Source organism: Hippocampus comes, unplaced genomic scaffold, assembly GCF_001891065.2.
Source record: "Hippocampus comes isolate QL1 unplaced genomic scaffold, H_comes_QL1_v1.1 scaffold127, whole genome shotgun sequence".
Taxonomy (NCBI): domain Eukaryota; kingdom Metazoa; phylum Chordata; class Actinopteri; order Syngnathiformes; family Syngnathidae; genus Hippocampus; species Hippocampus comes.
In genome coordinates, this window is record NW_017805500.1 from 143,396 (window position 1) to 161,967 (window position 18,572).

General features: G+C 46.5%; 1 protein-coding gene across 1 annotated transcript in view; it reads left to right on the forward strand.

Annotated features, from left to right (window-relative positions):
* Positions 1-18,572, forward strand: part of LOC109520033 (serine/threonine-protein kinase WNK1-like) — a 38,513-nt gene that overhangs the window by 4,997 nt on the left and 14,944 nt on the right. The window contains 3 exon segments of the mRNA XM_019876976.1: positions 15,297-15,469; positions 17,252-17,472; positions 17,695-17,852. Of these exon segments, the coding sequence (XP_019732535.1) occupies positions 15,297-15,469; positions 17,252-17,472; positions 17,695-17,852 (552 nt within the window).

An 18,572-nucleotide genomic window follows, 5' to 3' on the forward strand; every position in this document is an offset into this window, starting at 1 on the left:
TCATTCATTGTGTCACAAGACGCTGCTCACGGCTCCCACAGTCCCAGCAGCTAAAATCAGCTTCGCCTGATGCTGCTCGCGCGCCTTGGAAACGCCGCTTTGTTTACCAGGAAACAAACATTCGGCTCCTGTCGTGCGCCTTTCCTCTCATCTGCCGCTGCGCCCGGCAGGTGGTGGTTTGCGGGTCGCCTTAAAACCCGAGTTGCTTCATTCTGTTGAGTATATCCTGGATTAGCAGAGTGCAACGCTGCATTTAAACATGATCTATGGGGTGTGTTATGTAAGAGCGCGAGGCCCTGTGGTGCTGCCTGCAGAGGCAAGTCGGTTTCCGACAGATTCTTGCTCCAGTCCTCTGTGTGTGTCCACGAGGGCTGAACAACTGGTGACATGTGGCCCAAGTAAAGTTCCATACATGTAGACACGCATGCATGTTTCCTGGCTGGGCAACTGGAGATGTGTGGGAGTTCCTTGTCTACATGTGCACAAAGGTTGAAACATGGCAGCCGGAATTGACAGCAATATTTTTACGCCGTATTTTCGTCTAATATTAAATACTAATACGATGAAGTAATACTCCCCCCACTCCAATATTTGTACATACATTGTCTATATATTTTTGTCTGTGTGTTCTATTTTCATAGTTGTCATGCTATTTCTTTACTAATTCTAAAAGAATTGTATTACTTTGTAATGTGTTCATCTTTTAGAACATTTTTGTCATATTTTTTCCTCAATTTTTAATTTTTTTTCATGTTTTAGAATATATATTTGTATCTACATGACTTTCTAATATTTTTCTATTCATTGGTTTATTTATTGGTATTTTCATATTTTTACATTTTAATAATATATTTTTTCCAGATAATGTTTTTGTATTATTTTATAATATGGTCATCAACATTTTTGTACTAATATTTGTTTATTTTTATGGTAGACATATTATTTTTATATTTTATGGCTACAGTTTTCAACAAATATTTTTCCTAACATTTATTCATTCAGTATCTCTGAATGAGCAAAATATGGTGCGATTTAAAATTAGAATGGGTGGTCTATGCTTTACTATTCTGACTGGCAGAATAATTTACGGATGGCTGGAGATAGAGCGGGATTTTTTTTTTCATCATCCCACGTGAGGAAGATTGCCCAACAGATAGTTGCAGCCATGAAAGAGCCCACTATCTTATCTTCACGCGAGTCGAAAAAAGGAAAACGTCCGTTTTCAAAACAAAAAAAAAAAAGGCAAATGTGAGTCGAAAAAAGGAAAACGTCCGTTTTCAAAGCAAAAAAAAAAAAAAAATGCAAATGAATTTTCAAAGATGAAAAGCAACCCCCTGGGTGCACGACGCCGGTTGGAAGCCAACACGGGCGGCGGGTCTGACGGTGTCACTGGCGATCACACGGAGCATGTCCAGCCTTTCTCCGCCATTTGGAGGGGTCGAGCTCCAATTCAAAACGCCGGGCAGAGTAAACGGTTTGTTCAGAAGGAGGGACGCTTGAGGGAAAATGGAGAGGAGGCAGGGAGAAAACAAACAGGGGCGCATGGGAAGAAAGAAGAAACTGAAGACTATAGACCGAGCGAGACCCAGTGTGTGTGCGTCTGCATGTGTGTGACCTTTAGGCTCATAGCTCCATTGGTGGGCGGAGACCTTGAAATTTCCCTCAATGGCAACGCAAGGCAGATTAGCCACCCCACCCCCTGGCCCCCCTCGACCGACACAGACAGACTACTTTTACTTCCACACTTTGGGGGCTGGTAAAGGGGTTTGAAGAGTTTCTCTGTCTCTATAATAACACTCACTGCCATAAAGTAATCTTTTTGTGAAAAAAGTTTCATTTTAGTTTTTCCTCTTCAAGACGCTGTAAAGTTAGCGCAAAGAGTAAGAGCCGTAACTTTAGAGCACCTCATTGTCAGCCATGGGTGTGCGCCCGTCACGCAGAGAGGTTTTTAAGAGCAAGGAGGTTGTAAAATTTTTGACAGCCACTGTGCGGTCAGGCGCTTCATGCTGGCGTGGCAGCTTTAGTGCGCCTCGTTGTTGCGGAGAGAGCAGCCTCAGTTTTTTGGGTTTTTTTTTTTTTTGAGCATTCAAATTTACTATTCTCAGTGGTCTGTCACTTTTTTTTTTACTTTAAAGTTTCTTTAAGGTCTGCAAATAAAACTCACCGTAATAATCTGTTACGGATTGTATGAAAGATCATTTATGAGGGCTAGAAGTAGATTTTGGCCGTATTGAGATGTTGGTCAAGATTTAATAATGTCCTCCATCCATTCGCACACAATGGATTCTCTGTGGCACTCATACAAGCTCGTATCATGTTGATCACTTTTAACTCCCCAGCCAGTCTGCCTGCCAACGGTATCGTCCCACGTCTGGAGAGGAGAGCCATAGGGCGCATTCAGGAGTGTAAAAGTGGCGTCGTACATCTCGGTGGAAGATAAATAGAAGCAGGGTCCTCAGGGATGGGGGCGGGGTGAAGTGAGACGCTCAGATTGAAGGTTCGGATTTCCCTGAACAAACAGCAAGCAGCAGCTGGGTTTGATTGATTGATGTGGACATATGTCATAAAGCGCATACGGGCGTAAAAATTATTTTTTCAGGTGGACTTGAATGTGGGCTATAAATTACAGACTCAGTTGATAGTTAAAAAATAAAAAGGACTGTTCTGAAAATAGCCAGTGCAATGGGGGCCAAGCTCATCGCATCTCATGAGCAAGAAGAGTCGCTCGGAGGTGGATTAATGGGTGGTCAAAGCGTAAAAGCGCTGACGGCCCGGCGTTCCGCCGCCAACAACTCTGATACGCTGTTACACATCACGAAAAAGCAGCGTGTCCGGTCCAAGAACTCTTTGTTATTCTTGCCGAAAAGAACTGAAGCATTCCTGAAGCTTTAAGTGGCTGCCGGGATTAAAAAGTGCAGCGTAACTTTCGGGTCAGCCCGATTTGGTCATTTGTTCTCAGACTTGAGATCAGTGTGGGTTTCCGGCGCTCTCTGGTGTTTCGCCACCACCTTCCGCGCCGCTCGATCGCAATCAGCTGTGACCGACAAAAGGAAGGCATCGCGGCTGATGCTTGCTCATGTGCCGTCCTCTGTGCTCTTCCTGTCGTGACGTGTGTGTGTGTGTATGTGCGGGTTGAATGGCGAGGTCAGGCCGTTCCGCCTTGAAGAATTCCATTCGTGTCCATTCCAGTAGCTCAGGGTCAAACTGCCATAAGGGTTCAGGGAGGACTGCCCGATAAACACAATAACAGCCTTTAGTTGTCTTTTATTTGTGCTACAAAGTGCGTGTACGCACGCTTGAGTTAGCGTATGTCGTGAAGGCATTTCAAAATCGTCACACTGGTTGGAAAGGAGGCTGTGTCGCCGGCTTCACGGAGGGAAATGCGCTTACACTTGATGTGGGCCGTCGTGCGTGTGTTTTACGAGGTGAAACGGGGACAGCGAACGCATCAGGCAGATGTTAGATGGCTTGTACAGTGAAACACGATGACAGGGCTCAAGCTCTGTTTTTTTTTCTCCCTCCCCCCTACTCCTGCTTAAGCCTTGCTCTTTCCAATCAGATTTGTCATTTAGGTCTGCTCATCTCATTATTTCCCTTTTACTCATCTGCTCGTCGCGCCATTTTAATCGGCATAGCAACCCCCCCGCGCACCCTGCTCGCTTTTTCTTATCATCGCTCCAAATATCAAATTGAAGTTCTGATTGTTTCGTTTGAAAATCGTCGTTTAGCTGGTTTTGTATGTCGACTGTACACACCGAGGAGGGCAAAAAGCACACTCACGTGTTGTAGGATTTTAAAAGAAAAGCAGCTGAACCTGAAATATGAGGGGAAGTATTTGGCGATGGTGATGTGTTGAGAAAGAAGAGAAAAGAAAGGAAGCTCGGTGCAGTCATGGCGATCCCCTGGAGATATGGTGAAAATAATCACTCCCTGGAAATGCAGAGATCAGATCTTGGTTGGGCGTTTTATGAGCGCTCCATTTTCCCATGGTTTGAAAAAGCAGCAACACAAAAGGTGGTTTGTTGTTTGGAAGGAATTTTGGATGTTGTATGTCCTAAATTTGGCGCGGCGCAGGGAAGAGTCATGCTAATTTTAATCCTAGAAAATCAAGCCTTTCTCTCCACTCTTAAACTCTGTGAAAAATCATTACTATGATTCTGAAAAAGTGGAAGCTTCTTCAGCTAGCATCTTTCTGAAGTGCCTAGAACCTCGTGTAGCTGGAATATCTCCCGCCAGGTTGTCGAGGGGACAATGAGGCGCTCTAAAGCAGTCATGCCAGTGTTGCCCCAGTCGAAATTAAACATTCGGAATCCGCGGAAAACAACCCCAAGTAGATGCACATCCGAGGCTGCTTGCTATACAAGCGCCGCCACACATCTCATAATATCCTTCCTTCTGAGTGTTTTCATTCTGCCTTTGCCGCTTTTGTCCCACTCTTTTGGGGGCGGAATTGGGAGGTGTGGGGGTTGAGGGGCCTTCTCCCTCCCAGATTCCCCACATTCCTCTGATAAGATGTCATTGAATAGGTTGGGGCGGGGCCACACGGTTATTGTGTCCCATCATTATTCTGCGTGCATGTGTGTTTTCATTTGGCACTTGAGGAAATGAATGGAAGGCTACGCCAACCCAGATGGACGTCAAGTTCGGGCTTTGACTCACGAGCGCCTCCGCGGGAACGACGCCAAAATGTTTAGCGCTCGCCGCGGCCAACAGCTGCAACTGATGAACCTGTCGGCCATTGTTCCTGTCAGCCCTTCAATGCGCTGGTATTTATGACGGGGATAGCAGAGTAAATTACTCAGGCAGGACTTTATTAGCTGGTCCGAAAATAGAGCAAGACGGTGAGAACAAAGTCCGCTATTGAGGTGCGCAACGGCCCAACGCTCTCATTGTGCCTCTTTTGTTTCTGCCTCTCGCCGTCCGCCTCGACTTGTGCGGGCAACGTGGGACATGGAGATCCTTCTTCGCGTCGGTCCTAAAAATAGCATCAGAGCCGTGGAACGGCATCCGCCGAAATGCTGCTTGAGTGAAAGGTAAAATGGCCTCTGTGTTGTGTTTTAGTTGCCATCCCTCAGCAAAACCACTCACACGCTGTGAAATGGGAAGTTCCCAGCCAGATTAGTTGGAGTCAATCCCTCATAAAGCGGCCTTGCGTGACGCAATCAGCAGCGCGTGAGGTCATGCGGGCGTTGCGCGCGCGCCAGACGCCCGGTGCCGTTTTGAACTTGGACGGCGAGAAGTCCCATCTGTTGATCTTTCATGTGGCCGAGCAGCTGCGTGATTTACGGCGTCGTCATGAATAGTTTGCGCGAGCGAGTCAGCACATCGCAGGTTTTTAAGCGCTCACGAGTCAACGTATGAAGCGCGTCCAAAAGTCCATGTCTGCAGCATGGGCTGGACGCAATCCCGATAAAGGGCTTTGCGTTAGCCTTCGCTGTGCCGCTGGATTTATCAGAGAAATTAGCGTTTCTCGTTGATAAGACAGGAAGTGTCGACATGGCCTCACGAGTTTATCTCACAATAAAACGGGTCAAATGTTGATTGTAAATATTGGGAAACTTTCTTACCTTTATTTGAGAGGCTTGGCATAGTGAGATATGTGTCCGCATAAAAAGATGTACTTATAATCAATTATCCATTATATCAATTCAGTGGACATCGAACTGCTCCTTTTGGGGGTAGTTCAATACAACCCAGACCCCCCATCTGCATGTTTTTCGCCATTCTCAATTCTGGCCTAAATTGTCAAGACAAATATACCTGCGGCCCTTTTGTCATTTTTGTTCTTTCAGTACACAAATGCGGCGCAGCTCTCATGAGTGATAACAAAGCAGGGTTGACAGAAGGGTCGCTTGTGTTTGTTTACCCCTCTTAGTCCTTTATGTGCGTGTCGGCACGCGGGCAGCCTCGCCGTGTCTGTTCATTGTGTCGTCGGGTGATGAACGGCTCAACCCCGTCGCCCTGTTGTTGACCCGTCCTGGAGGGGGGTGGGGGGGGGGGCAGCGGGAGGAGGGGGGGGGGAAATAAAATAAAAGACATTCAAGTGAGACGTAAATCTAGGCGGGGTTACGAGCGTTTGCGTGCTCATTTTAAAGCCTGCTTCCACGTTCCGCCGCATGAATATTTGATCAGGAATACCTCCCGTGCTGAGTTTGCACACGTGCAGATTCCAGATAATGGAATGACACAATAAATCCAAACGCACTGCTCGCGGATTTAAACGTCCGTTCGTATCACAATTAAATGCCCTGGGCCGTCGCAGAGCTTAAAGCTATTTTGAAATGAGTTCACCATTTGCATCGAGTCGCAGACAAAAAAATGACAACAGGGTGAAGCGCAGACGAGGTGGAGCTCGGACGAGGATGCGCACGCTTAATGGCAGCGTGGGGAACTAATGGACTGTAGAATCCCCCGTGAGTTGATGCTGGGCCCATTCAACGACCTGCGCACTTTAGGAAATGACTACCCCCCACCCCTGCCCCCTCCTGTTTTTTTTTTTTTTTTTTTTTTTTTTTTTCCACTTTCCACTAGTTTTTTTTTCACTCCATTTCCAGATGCTCTTCAACACCCTTGGGGGCGGTGTTGCACAAGACGGCTTGCATATTTTTCCATTGTGGTGTGCTCTGTGGCACAGCAATTGTTCGTTAGCAAAGAGGACTTTCCTAAGGCGAAGTCTTGCGGTTGTTCCAAACATATATATTTAATTCTGTTCGCTGAGCGCTATAAATTGTCACTCATATCTCAAGGCACGATTGTATTTTATAATAATCACCCCAAATCGTTGCACAGAGTTCCAATTTACACGCCGTGCTCAAAAGCGTTGAGACGACGTATCTACAGGAAGTAGAACTGCTCCTGTTGCGCGCAAGAAATTCTGCGTACAGTGTTTCGCCGAGTACACGACAACCCGTGTCGTGCGAGCGCACGCAAACTCAACAAAGCAGGTGTCATGTTGTACAAACTACGCCTATGCAATTTGTGTCATGCAACACTCACTTTTTTTGAACCTGCGCTGCTCTTAGCCTGTCAGCACATCGCGCAAACGCGGAAGATCATTTCATAAACGTCGTCTGTCACAACGGGCTCTCGTGGCGTGATGAAATCGCTTGGAACAAACTGGACAAACTGGAGTCGAGAGCGCTTTGCTATGTATTTACCATTGCGGACTTTTGGCAGCTTTTTTTGAGGGGGCGGGGTGAGAGGGGGGGTATTTGTTTTCTATGTATTAGCTGGCAGAAGTGTGGGGTGTTATTCAGGTAGCATGTCCCCCCCGGCCAAGTGTCGTGAGCCGACAGCAGCTCGGAACTGCTGACATTTCTTTGCGGGATTAAAAAGCTTAAATGTGAGATGGTTTTTCTTTTTCTCGAAAATCTGCTTCCAGTGCCCTGCTGTGGAGGGCAATGTCCTTAATTAGCCCAAACATTACCCGCGTTTCAGCTCACCAGCTTGAAGCGGATCAGAGGGATGATTTAGAGAAAAAAAAAAGCTGGGTGGCTGGCAGTGTTTGAGAACTACCATAAATCGCCGTGAATGTGAATATTGAGCTAAAGCCAAAAGTATTGGAATCAGGTGTTGGGGCCAGACGAGGGAGATGCGTAGTTTCTTGGCGAACACTAGTCTAACCTAGCCTAGCCTTTGAGCTTATTCCGAAGTAATTTCAACAACAAAAATACAGTATGTCGTTTAAATGAAAGCATTTTGAAAAATAAACTGACGAGCGTTTCGATCATCATAGCCCTGTTAGCTTATGGCATTCTTTGAGCCGCTCGTAATTTACGTGTTAGCACTATTAGCACACTCGAGGGGAATGATTTTGTCTCTCGCTCTCCTCCCACTGCTTTGCTGTCACGCCGCTCGCAGCTCTCTGTGCTTTTCTGTGGTTCATTCTTTTCTTTGTGCGTCTAAAAATAGCCATCTCCCGGGCTGAAGGCGTCGGTGGCAGCAACAGTGTCAGTCAGCTTTTTTGCTTTTGAGTTTACATTTTCGACACGTGAGGCTTGAAACACTTGGCGGCCCAGGTAAAGTCGACTGCAAAGCGCATCACCGTTGAAGCCCGCGTTCAAGTTGAAATGTCTCATGGCGTGTGGAAAACATTCCGCACAATGCCACACATGTCCATGACACACGCTGACATTCTTCGAAAGACACAAGGCGAGGCATTCAGGGTCTGACTGAGTCAAGGTCCCTTTCGGGGTCAACGTCTGGGTCACTTTGGAGGGAGGATGAAGGATGCGGGGGGTAATTGAGAACGTTCCATCCTGCAGTGAACTCATCTGTCTGAGGCAAGATGTTTCTATATCTTACACTGTGCCTCTTTTTCTTGAAAACTCATTCACTGCCAGCCCTCTCAGATAAATTGTTGCTTGTCGTCTGTGGTTTACTCGAATAGACGTCTAGCGCGAAATATACGGGGTCGTCCTTGGTCTTCGCAGCAGGTGAAATCCCGTCCAAAATGTCACCAAGGAGTTCCCCGCTGCGAGTACGACCTTGCTGACAACTTCCTGTGTCAGCAGACAGTCTTGTGGTTCCATTTCGGCGCAGCAATTTCTGAGCCACGCCATTTTTGTGTTTGATATCATGTAAGAAGCCCATGAAAAAGCACGGGCGATTGTGTGAGTTATTTGCGCAAACAAAGGAAGGGTTCAACGTGGAATTCCAAACACAAGTGTTTATACTCACTGATGCTGCTGTGTGTGTGTGTGTGTGTGTGTGTGTGTGTGTGTGTTGGCACGCTCCCACGTGTAGACAGGTGCGCCTCTGATCCTTATTTTCTTCCCTCACAAGCACTTTGCACCTGAATAAATCCGATGAACTGTCAATAGTCGATGTGCCGTAGCAACGAACCGTACACAGACATTATTTTGGTTGATTTTGTTTTATGTTAAATTGATGGGCTCCATAACGCTTTTGAATAGCTGTCAGGGAAAATGATTGATGCACTCTTTTTATTGTTTTGTTTTGTTTTTTTCCTTCAGTTTCGCTGCGCAACAATAATATTCATAAAGTAAGTCAAACAAGTCCAGATGCTACATAAGGACAAGAAGAGAAGCTACTGTCAACACATTCCTGGCACGGTCAAACCGAAATGTGACAAATTGCCATTTTGAGCCTGAACAAGAAGAACTCTGCGGTGTGATTCACAGGAAATGCGTGAGGATTATGGGAAATGGAGTCCACACGATGTGTGAGCGTGAAAAAAAAATAGCGATTCAACTTTTTTTTTTTTTTCCTATCATGCTCATGAAAAGAAAATCCAAAATCTTCCTCCCTTGACATATAATATTCATTGTCGGGATATTTAAAGTGGCTATTAATGAGAATTGGTATTGTTCGCGTCTTCTCTTTCTGTCCCGTGCCAAAGGGAAACTCGTGGCCGCTCTTGTGCAGCGAGCGCGCCTATTGTGCCCTGTCTTTGTAAAGCTAATCGCAGCCAGATGTACTTTGAGATTAATTACATCTTGTCCCTTCTGTGGCGACGGAGCTGTACATTATTGTAATTAGCCGCTGAAAGTCTGCCAACCGTGAAATCAAACTCAGGCAGCTGAAATAGCAAAAAGTTTCGAGACTGAATCACCAGGTCGAACCCTGGTGCAAAGACGGTCGAGTATAAATTCATTTAAATAGGCTCGTCAAACTAATTCATCATTCATGTTAACGATTGTTTTTAGGGGTGCACCGATACCACTTTTTTATTTTTGATTTTTTTTCACTCAATAAAAGCTGAGTGTGCTTTTTTTTTTAAGTTTGACACTGAATCATTGTGGCAGTGACATCTTTGTCCCTACTCCTCTTTGCTGAGACACAGGGGCTCCTCTGCGGTAATCCGACCCACTCTGTGTGTCTCTCTGTGGGTAATTGCGTCACTCATGTGTCCCTGTTCGCCTTGTTCTCCATCAAAATCAACCTCCCATTGAAGTGCATCGTTGAGAGGTGTTCATGTCACGTTTATTATTGCGCTTATCGTTTGTGTTTTGGCCTCTCTTTTACCTCGGAGGAGCATGTGGAATATTTGACCCGCGTGTCCAAGCAGGAAAGACGACCCCGGGTCAAGTTTGCCCATATCCGCATCCCGCAACCTCACATCCGTCCGTCCTGGTGTGGTTTTCAACACCATTTGCTGCAGCCGCCCTAACGTCGTAGCGTTTGTTCAATTTACTGCCTTGGATGAAGTAAAGCCCCCCCGACCGCGCAAAAAAAAAACAGAGGCCTTCAAATCGCATCTGGATTGCGTTAACCCATAAAGAACTGCTTGTAATCAACCCGCGCGGTCATCAAAAAGAGCACTCAAGCGCAGCGACAGCACAAAGTCGCACACGAGTGTTCGCCGAGGCTGCGCCGCCGCCGCCGATGACTTCACTCAGCGGCGCTCGGCCGCATCGGTAGCCCGTATCTGTTTAGCGTCTCGGCTTTCGCCCGATTCGGTTGCTCTCGCGCTGTCGTCTCCGCTAATCAGCCGCCGCGCCAACGTAGGCCCCTGCGAGGGAGGAAACGGACACACGGATATCTAATGAGAGACAAGGTCAAGGTGATATAGTATCACCGTGGAAAGTCGCTGATGTAATAATGGTTTGTTGTGAAAATTGCTTTTGGTGCTGATCCAATGGAGGCCTTGGCGGAGGTCAGCGCTTTCTTTTCATTGCACTTCCTTTTCCAATAAAAATCTGTCATCCTGTTCTACTCATCTCTTTCCACTCCCCACTTGTTATTGGGTGTTTATTGGAAAAGTCGTGAACTCGCGCGCGTCTGTTTGGCATAGATCACGCATATGCATGCGGCACTTTAATATATTGCACATATATGTTCATCTTTTAATCCGCTGTATTATGAGCCACTTTCACGGTTTCCCCGAGACTACAAGATGGCGGCAAAGCACTTAAACCGGAGAGGATCATAACGCATCCAAGCCATGCATCTAGCACGTACACGATCATGAACCCATGTCACTTAAACAAATCCATTCGGCAGTTGAATTACTCCACACGAACAAAACACCATCACGTGCGGCTCATCAGTCTTGTTAGCTAGCATGCTACCGTAAATTCCGTAACACCCTTGCGCAAAGTGATGTGACATCACCCATAGGAATTTTTTTGAGGTCAAAAACTTTGAGTGGATTATAAAGTCCGCTCAAGAGCACCTGGTTTCTTCTGGTTGGATTTAGGGTTAACGACGGTCTGTTTTGACCCCATGAGTGAGGATAACCACGTATAAACATGGCCGTCCTCTCGGCCTCCTTCCCCGCGCGGTAAATAATAAACGTGAATAAAAGGTGAGCTGCTATTATTATCATTTTTCTTGCTTCTCGACCGCGGCGAGCTGATGAAAGCGAAACCCGAGACCCGCTAAAGTTCATCTTGGGCGTCAAAAGCGGAGGGCCCACATGTTTTAATGGTGTGCAAAAGGATCCTCCTGCCAGATTATGTAATCGTTTTATCTGGAACGGGCCACCATCCGCTCTCTTCCGTTACATCACCAGTTAGTGTAACAGGGTCCGGAACGGCCGCGAGATTTAAGTTACACGCCGAGGGATTCAAGGTCACGCATATGTACGCGGTGTAAAATGTTTCCTGTTTGTGAAGGCCTCGTCATTGGAGTTAACTCGAGCAGCCTGGCATTTTTGGCCGTCGCCGTTTTTGGAAACGCCAACGGACGGCGGACGCTGAACGGATCATGTGCAGCCGCGCGGCTTGGTTGTTTATGATGTGCGAACACGGCAGTCGAGGCCGTCTTGCGCTATACTTAGACGACAACCTTTTTCAAAGGTCTACCGAGACAGGCTTGGATGAGTTTGGAGTGGAAAAACGTTGAAAGGCGCACAGATCATGTTAATGGACACTTGTCACATGCCTGACACACCATCCTCACATTGTACGATATCGTTGACTTTGAGTATATTTGGCTTTAAAAGGCCTGGTGAGTGACATGGGTGTCAGGAAAAGAGAGTGTAGAATTGGCTGGCGTCAACCTTTTTTTCTTTATTTAATTATTTGAAATAGTCGACTCATCATTGCAGACCTACAGTGTAAATTGTGCAAATTTAAAATGATCTCAATTGTGTTTGGAAATTCAGTCCTGTTTTTTTTTTCGATGTGGTGACTTTAAAGTGACCTTTTAATCCGTTGGCTGCCGATTTTCTTCATGCGATTTAATTGGATGGTTGTTTCTTGCATGTGGAACAACGGAGCCCATTCTTGGTTGCTAATTTAATTTTTTTTTTTAATCTGAACCCACAATTGGCACTTTATTATTGTTTCTTGCCTTGTGCTAATTCTTTACCTCATAGATCGAATCAATCACACGGCAAACATTTGCATAAGCTGTTAAATGACGTCCAAGTTGTCCTCTTTGCGAGCCTGGCATGCTGCCACTTGACTCATGTGCCCGATTTTGTGGATTACCGCAGGTATAAATCATGTGCAGGAGTCTTTGTGTGTTTTGTAGCATTCAGGATGATGACGAATGTTGGGGTTGCTGTTTGCGTGGATCCGTGTTCTCCAGCCAAGCGCGGGTCAATGAAACAATGACTTGTCAGGCTGCAATTGCACCTATTGTGAAGCACCGGCGTTGTTATTGAAATCGAAACCATCTCGACCAATTATTGTCGCTTATTGTAAAGCATTTGAAGCGGAAGATTTCGCCCTCGTTTGATTGATAGGTCACATTTTAAGGAAGAAGCTGTGCCGAGCGAAGCGATGCCCATAAACACAAGGAAGCCCATAATGCCTTTGCCCGGCCACATTTTTTCAACCGGCAAGCCGCCTCCTCTCCTCCGCAACTAGGTCAGATTTCAGATCGACGAGTCGGACACATGGCCCTGGTTACTGCAATATGTAGAGTGGTGACTGAAGGGAAACCAAAAACCACCTAAGTCGGAGGAAGGAATGAGGAGGAGGAGGGCAATGCAGCGGAGAGTGGAAAGAGAAACACAAAGGGAGGGGGTAGGAGAGTGGACAAAAAGATAGAGCAAATACATTTTGGAATACAGCAGCAGGCTGCCAACAAGTCGACTCCAATGTCCATGTTTGCCATCGGGGCTTTAGCACCCGCACCTCAAATGTCTTGAAGGTCCTCAGTGTGCGGATTATGAGGGCTAACTCTGTGCCCCCCCCCCCCCCCGCCCCCACACCTTTCCCTTTCACACTTACTGGAAGTCATTCATCCCCCTTTCAATCACTCTTATTCACAACAGATGCGCCGCCCCACCCCCCGACACCCCTTGCCTCCACTGGGCGAAAGGTCTCGCAGGGGGTTTTTGCTGTGCATTAGCTGTGCGCATGTTTATGAGGTTCTGTGCAGGGGAGCATCTCCCGAGCATGTGTGTGGGATTCAGACACGTTGGCTCCATACTAATGACGTTCCAAGTTCCCCTCTGGATTTAAATTCCCCTTGTCCAGCTTGATGCAATAACGCTGGGAGTGTATACACCCCACATTCTTTGCGATTTGGGTACAGAACGCATGCAGGGAAATCAAAATGGGGTCGTCAAAGCATTTCAGCACTAACCTCTCTGAGCAGATTCAGTTGGACGTTGGAGACGGGTTGCATCATCGGCGTTTTTGAAGTGCGTCAATTACCCTGGCACTGATTTTGAAAGTAAATACGATACACCCTCTGTTTGCTTCCAGAAAAGCAATCCCTCGCCTCATGAATTAACTCTTCACTTTGCAAAGCACTCGAAAGGGAGATACGATCTCCATGCATGTAGCATGTCAACCATCGTGAACCCATGTTACGTAAATGACCGTATACTGTTTGTTCAAATATTCAGCAACTCAATCATCATCAAACATATTGGCGATCATACGAGCATAAATAACACAACCCGACTTTATACAAACAATATTATACAAAAGAGGGGGGAAAAAAATCAAAACCTACTTTCACTTTTGACAATGCTTGAAGGACTCGCCACCTCACTTGAAAACAGTCCCTTGGCGCAGAGTCGGCACACGATGGCGCCAAAGCACCACTTTGATCCACACGAAGCTCCTCAATTCACTTTTAGTGCCCGAATAATAATTTTATTGCTTTGGCAATGAATTTCTTTTTAAATAACCATGGTATGTAATTTAACCAACTACTTGTTTGTGTGTGTGCAGCATACTGGTTCGGGGGGGAATTCCGGTTCAATTGATGCTGTTCTGCAACCTCCATATTCAGTCTGAAGCAGCGTGGGTTGATCAGAGGGTTTCAACTTTTCTGATTTACCGCCGCACAGGCTGCCGGTGACGGGACTGTGCGTCCCGCAGCCTTTTTCCCGCGTGGGCGCCTGTTTCTAATGCTCCCTCATGCGGATGTAGGCCAGCCGACTCAGACGTGACGTGACGCTCGCTCGAGGGGATGTGTCAGCGGCTCCTTTTTCGTCGGAGAAACACGGAGCTCGGTAGAGGAGTGTTGCGTGAGTGGCAGATAAGAAAGGAGAGATGTGAACGTGCCGGTCCGCCACGTTGAGGTGTACGCTGGCATGTCAGTGACGAGGAGAGTGCGAGAGGGTATTTTTGAATCCGACAAACACAAGTCTCATGATGTTTTGAAGCTCGGATCCGAAGAGAGGGAAAACAACTAACCTCTCAACAAGACTGCCGGTGTTCTAGAAATTCAATTACGGTAAAAAAAAAAAAAAAATACTGGGATTATCTATATTATCTCAACTAGGTTTTTATTTCATATTAAACTATTTCCCAAAGCCTAAAACCTTGCTGGGCAATGAGATTCGTGAACATGATTCGCTTTGTGTAGAAAATGCCACTGTCGATTAATCGATTCGAGAGGCTCTTCCACACATGCTCACACGCATGTGAGAGAGAGAGAAAGAGAGAATTTTCCAGAGTCCCGAGGGAGGCGTAATACGGGTGGTCAGGCGGCTCTTTTTTTTTTTAAGTGCTGCTGGGAAAATGGAGTGTTGGCTTCCAGTCAGTCAGGTGACCTCGCAGCTATCGTCATGTGACCACAGGGTCAGGTGACGCTAGTGTTAATAGACATCAGTGAAACGCGTGCTACACACTGCGGTTCGATACCATTATGCGCCACTTTAACACACACAAACACAATCCTGGTGATGTGCAAGTCTTATGATCATCACCTCCTGGTCTCTGAAGAAGCGCACAAGATTTTCTCATACGGTCCATGAGAAAAATATGGGGGAAACCAGAGATGGGCACTTTACGTGATTTTACCGGTCCGTCCTCCATCCGCAACCTGGGTACCCTTCCATCAAAGCATCGCATCCATGCGTCCACTCCATCCTGCTATCACGCTTCCTGTTCTCCTCACTCTCTCTCCCGTTGTGTCTCCAGGACCGGAAGCTGTCCAAGTCGGAGCGACAACGCTTCAAGGAGGAGGCCGGGATGCTGAAGGGCCTCCAGCATCCCAACATCGTTCGCTTCTACGACTCGTGGGAGGGGCCGTGCAAGGGGAAAAAGTGCATCGTGCTGGTTACCGAGCTCATGACTTCGGGCACGCTCAAGACGTGAGTTTTAGATCTATGGTGATAGAGACCGAAACCTGCCGTGAGTCATTTCTGCCAACTCAATAGCAACTCAGGAATGCACTGCTTAAAAAATAATAATAAAAACTGGAACTGAGTACATACATTGTTGTACTCACCGATACTTGACAATGCCATGACTTTTGAATTTGATCAAATATTGTTCAGAAACACAAAAGTTTTCTTGGCACAAGTATCACTCGAATAGAACTAATTTCAGAGGAATAACTTACTAATACTGATATTTTAACTTCCTTTTTTTTTTATAACATCCTTGGTGGCTGGTCTGCCCTATGCACCCCACCCCAAAGTGAAAAAAACAAAAATCAGCGTGAAGAATCAATGTCTTTGGTTGTCATTGTCCACGCGGTGACCACATGCCATCTCGATGGAAGCATGTGGGCTATTCAATGCGGTTCCACAATCAAAGGCAAAATGTGGAACGAGCACGCGGGTGTGCAGCCCCCCCCCGCCTCCCTGGCATGGCGCATGGCGGGACACCGGCCCACCTGCCAGATGCTGCTTCTGCTGCAGATTCCTCTCATTCCTGTCGACCGGATGGACAGGCATAGAGAAAGAGGCAGGGACCAAGTGAAGCGTGCCGGGGGGGGTCCGTGCGACAACAAGCCGCGTGGATGAGCACGCTGACAGTTACAGTTCAGCCCGAGTGCAAGGGCGGAACACTCTAAAGAGGCACGAAAACACTTTAATTTTACTAGAGGTTGTAGGTCAACTCGAAAGTGTCTCTGTGTGAGACAAAAATGAGCCACTTGTGACACAGCGACAAGCAGGCCAAAGCTTACAAAGGCGACAGTGCCCTCTACTGTACGCTGGAGATTTCCAGTCACATACTATACAGTACTGCAGAAGCCAGAGAAGAATGTAAATCAGTGGCACAATGTTACAATGTTAAGTGGTTGCCTGCCCCTTGTGCGCATCTATTGTACACTGTATGGTGTGTTGGCTGTAGTGCAAATGACAACTCTGAAGGAAGGGTGACCCTCATGTGTTAAAGTGCCGGGAATGATGAGGGGGATGACTGATAGGGGAGCATGGGAATATCGACTTCTGTACATGGTCCCTTATCTGTGTATGTGCTTATGTGTGATTACGATATTAGACAGTGAGTGGTGCCTTGAACTATGAGAGACAACAGCAATCGGGCCTTTCGATCATTCCCAAAAAGGGCATGTTTTGTTTTATTGAATTATTTCATGATTGTACATTTTTATTAAGTGCAATATGGAGTGCTATTGCACTTTTGAAACACCACTTTACAAAATGTGTTGGAGGCTGGAACGGATTAATGGCCTTTCCATTTATTTCAATGGAGAGAAAGGATTTGAAGTGATTCGAGTCAAAGCACCTCTGTATGTACTACAAGAGCATCTGAGAACTTTTCAAACATTAGTAGCACTGGCTCTCATGAGAGGGTCGAGCTCTTCTATTCAATATTGAATTAACAAGATCAAGGTTTTGGCTCTCAGATCTAAAAGAACTTGCATAAGGGACAAAATTTGATTATTCTGCTGTGTCCATTTAAAATCGAAGATCCATTAGACCATGAATGACCTCAAAAATTCGTTTTGATCCAACCTGACTTCAAAACACATCCATGTTTGATATCAAATGAGGAAAATCAACCTGGAAATGCTGCAAACCTAATAGACATTTTTGTCCTCGGTTGATCCTGACCCCTTAGTTTCAGTTGTGGAGGACTTCTTCAATAAAGTCATTTCTGGGCTTCTTTTTTTTTTCCGGCAGTTACCTAAAGCGTTTCAAGGTGATGAAGATCAAGGTGCTGCGTTCGTGGTGCCGGCAGATCCTCAAGGGCCTGCACTTCCTGCACACCAGAGCTCCGCCCATCATTCACCGCGACCTCAAGTGCGACAACATCTTCATCACCGGGCCCACCGGCTCGGTCAAGATCGGCGACCTGGGCTTAGCCACGCTGAAAAGGGCCTCGTTCGCCAAAAGCGTCATAGGTAAGGATGTCTTACGGTGATGGGGTATGTATCAACCTTTGCGCAGTTCATTTAAAAGCATCAAAAATCATTCACTGTTTTTTTTTTGTGAATATTAACCCCGTCAGGGACAGCGGTTACCACAGTGGACAGCTAATTATGTTATCAGGGTGCAGGAAAGGGTGAAGTGAAATATTTGCTGATACACTCCGTATAAGGATTATTCCTGTCTGGTGCGGTCAGGTACTCCCGAGTTTATGGCGCCGGAGATGTACGAGGAGAAGTACGATGAATCCGTCGACGTCTACGCTTTTGGGATGTGCATGCTGGAGATGGCCACCTCCGAGTACCCCTATTCGGAATGCCAGAATGCCGCCCAGATCTACAGACGAGTTACCAGCGTGAGTGTTTTGCAATGTGTGAGATTCGTTTGGATGCACAGTATGTTTTTTGTTTTTTTTTTGTTTTTTTGTTTTTATTTGGGGCGGGGTTGTCCTGGAATAGTCTCCGATTCGGAGGAAACCACAAAACATCTAAAATCAATACTTCCCATACAAAATACTTTTTTGGGTTTTATATGGCATTAAAATTCAAATTGAATCACTTGGGAGGGAATAAAAAGAGGCAGTCATCATTCTGCCCAGCTTCGTTTTAAGTGGTTTTTATGACTTCATTAAATTTCAGCGTGTGCGTCTGACTTCCAAACACACCTGCCCAATTTAATTTTGCCAAATGAAAAATCGCATTACTTCACCCTCAGGGCCCTGATTTAAAATCCGGTCCGCAGCCTGAACAACGCCCCTGTTCTTCCCCCATAATGACGGCCAACCTGACGTTTTTTTGTCCAAACAACCACTTGGCCGCGTGCGTTATTTTCCGACCCCCCCCCCCCGAGGTGCCCCTCTCATCTCACCTGCGTGTCCCGACCAGTCGCCCCAATTAACGTCTACACTAAAAAAATGAAAGAAGCGTATTTAAGTGTATCTTGGCCCTGAAAGTCATTCCCCCCTTCCTCCTGAGTGTTTCTTACCTCCAGCCAGCCTTATAGAGCGCGCTTTTTCCCCCCTCTCATCTGTCATACCTAATAGCATTACAACCCTCCCCCCTCCCCCCACCCCCGC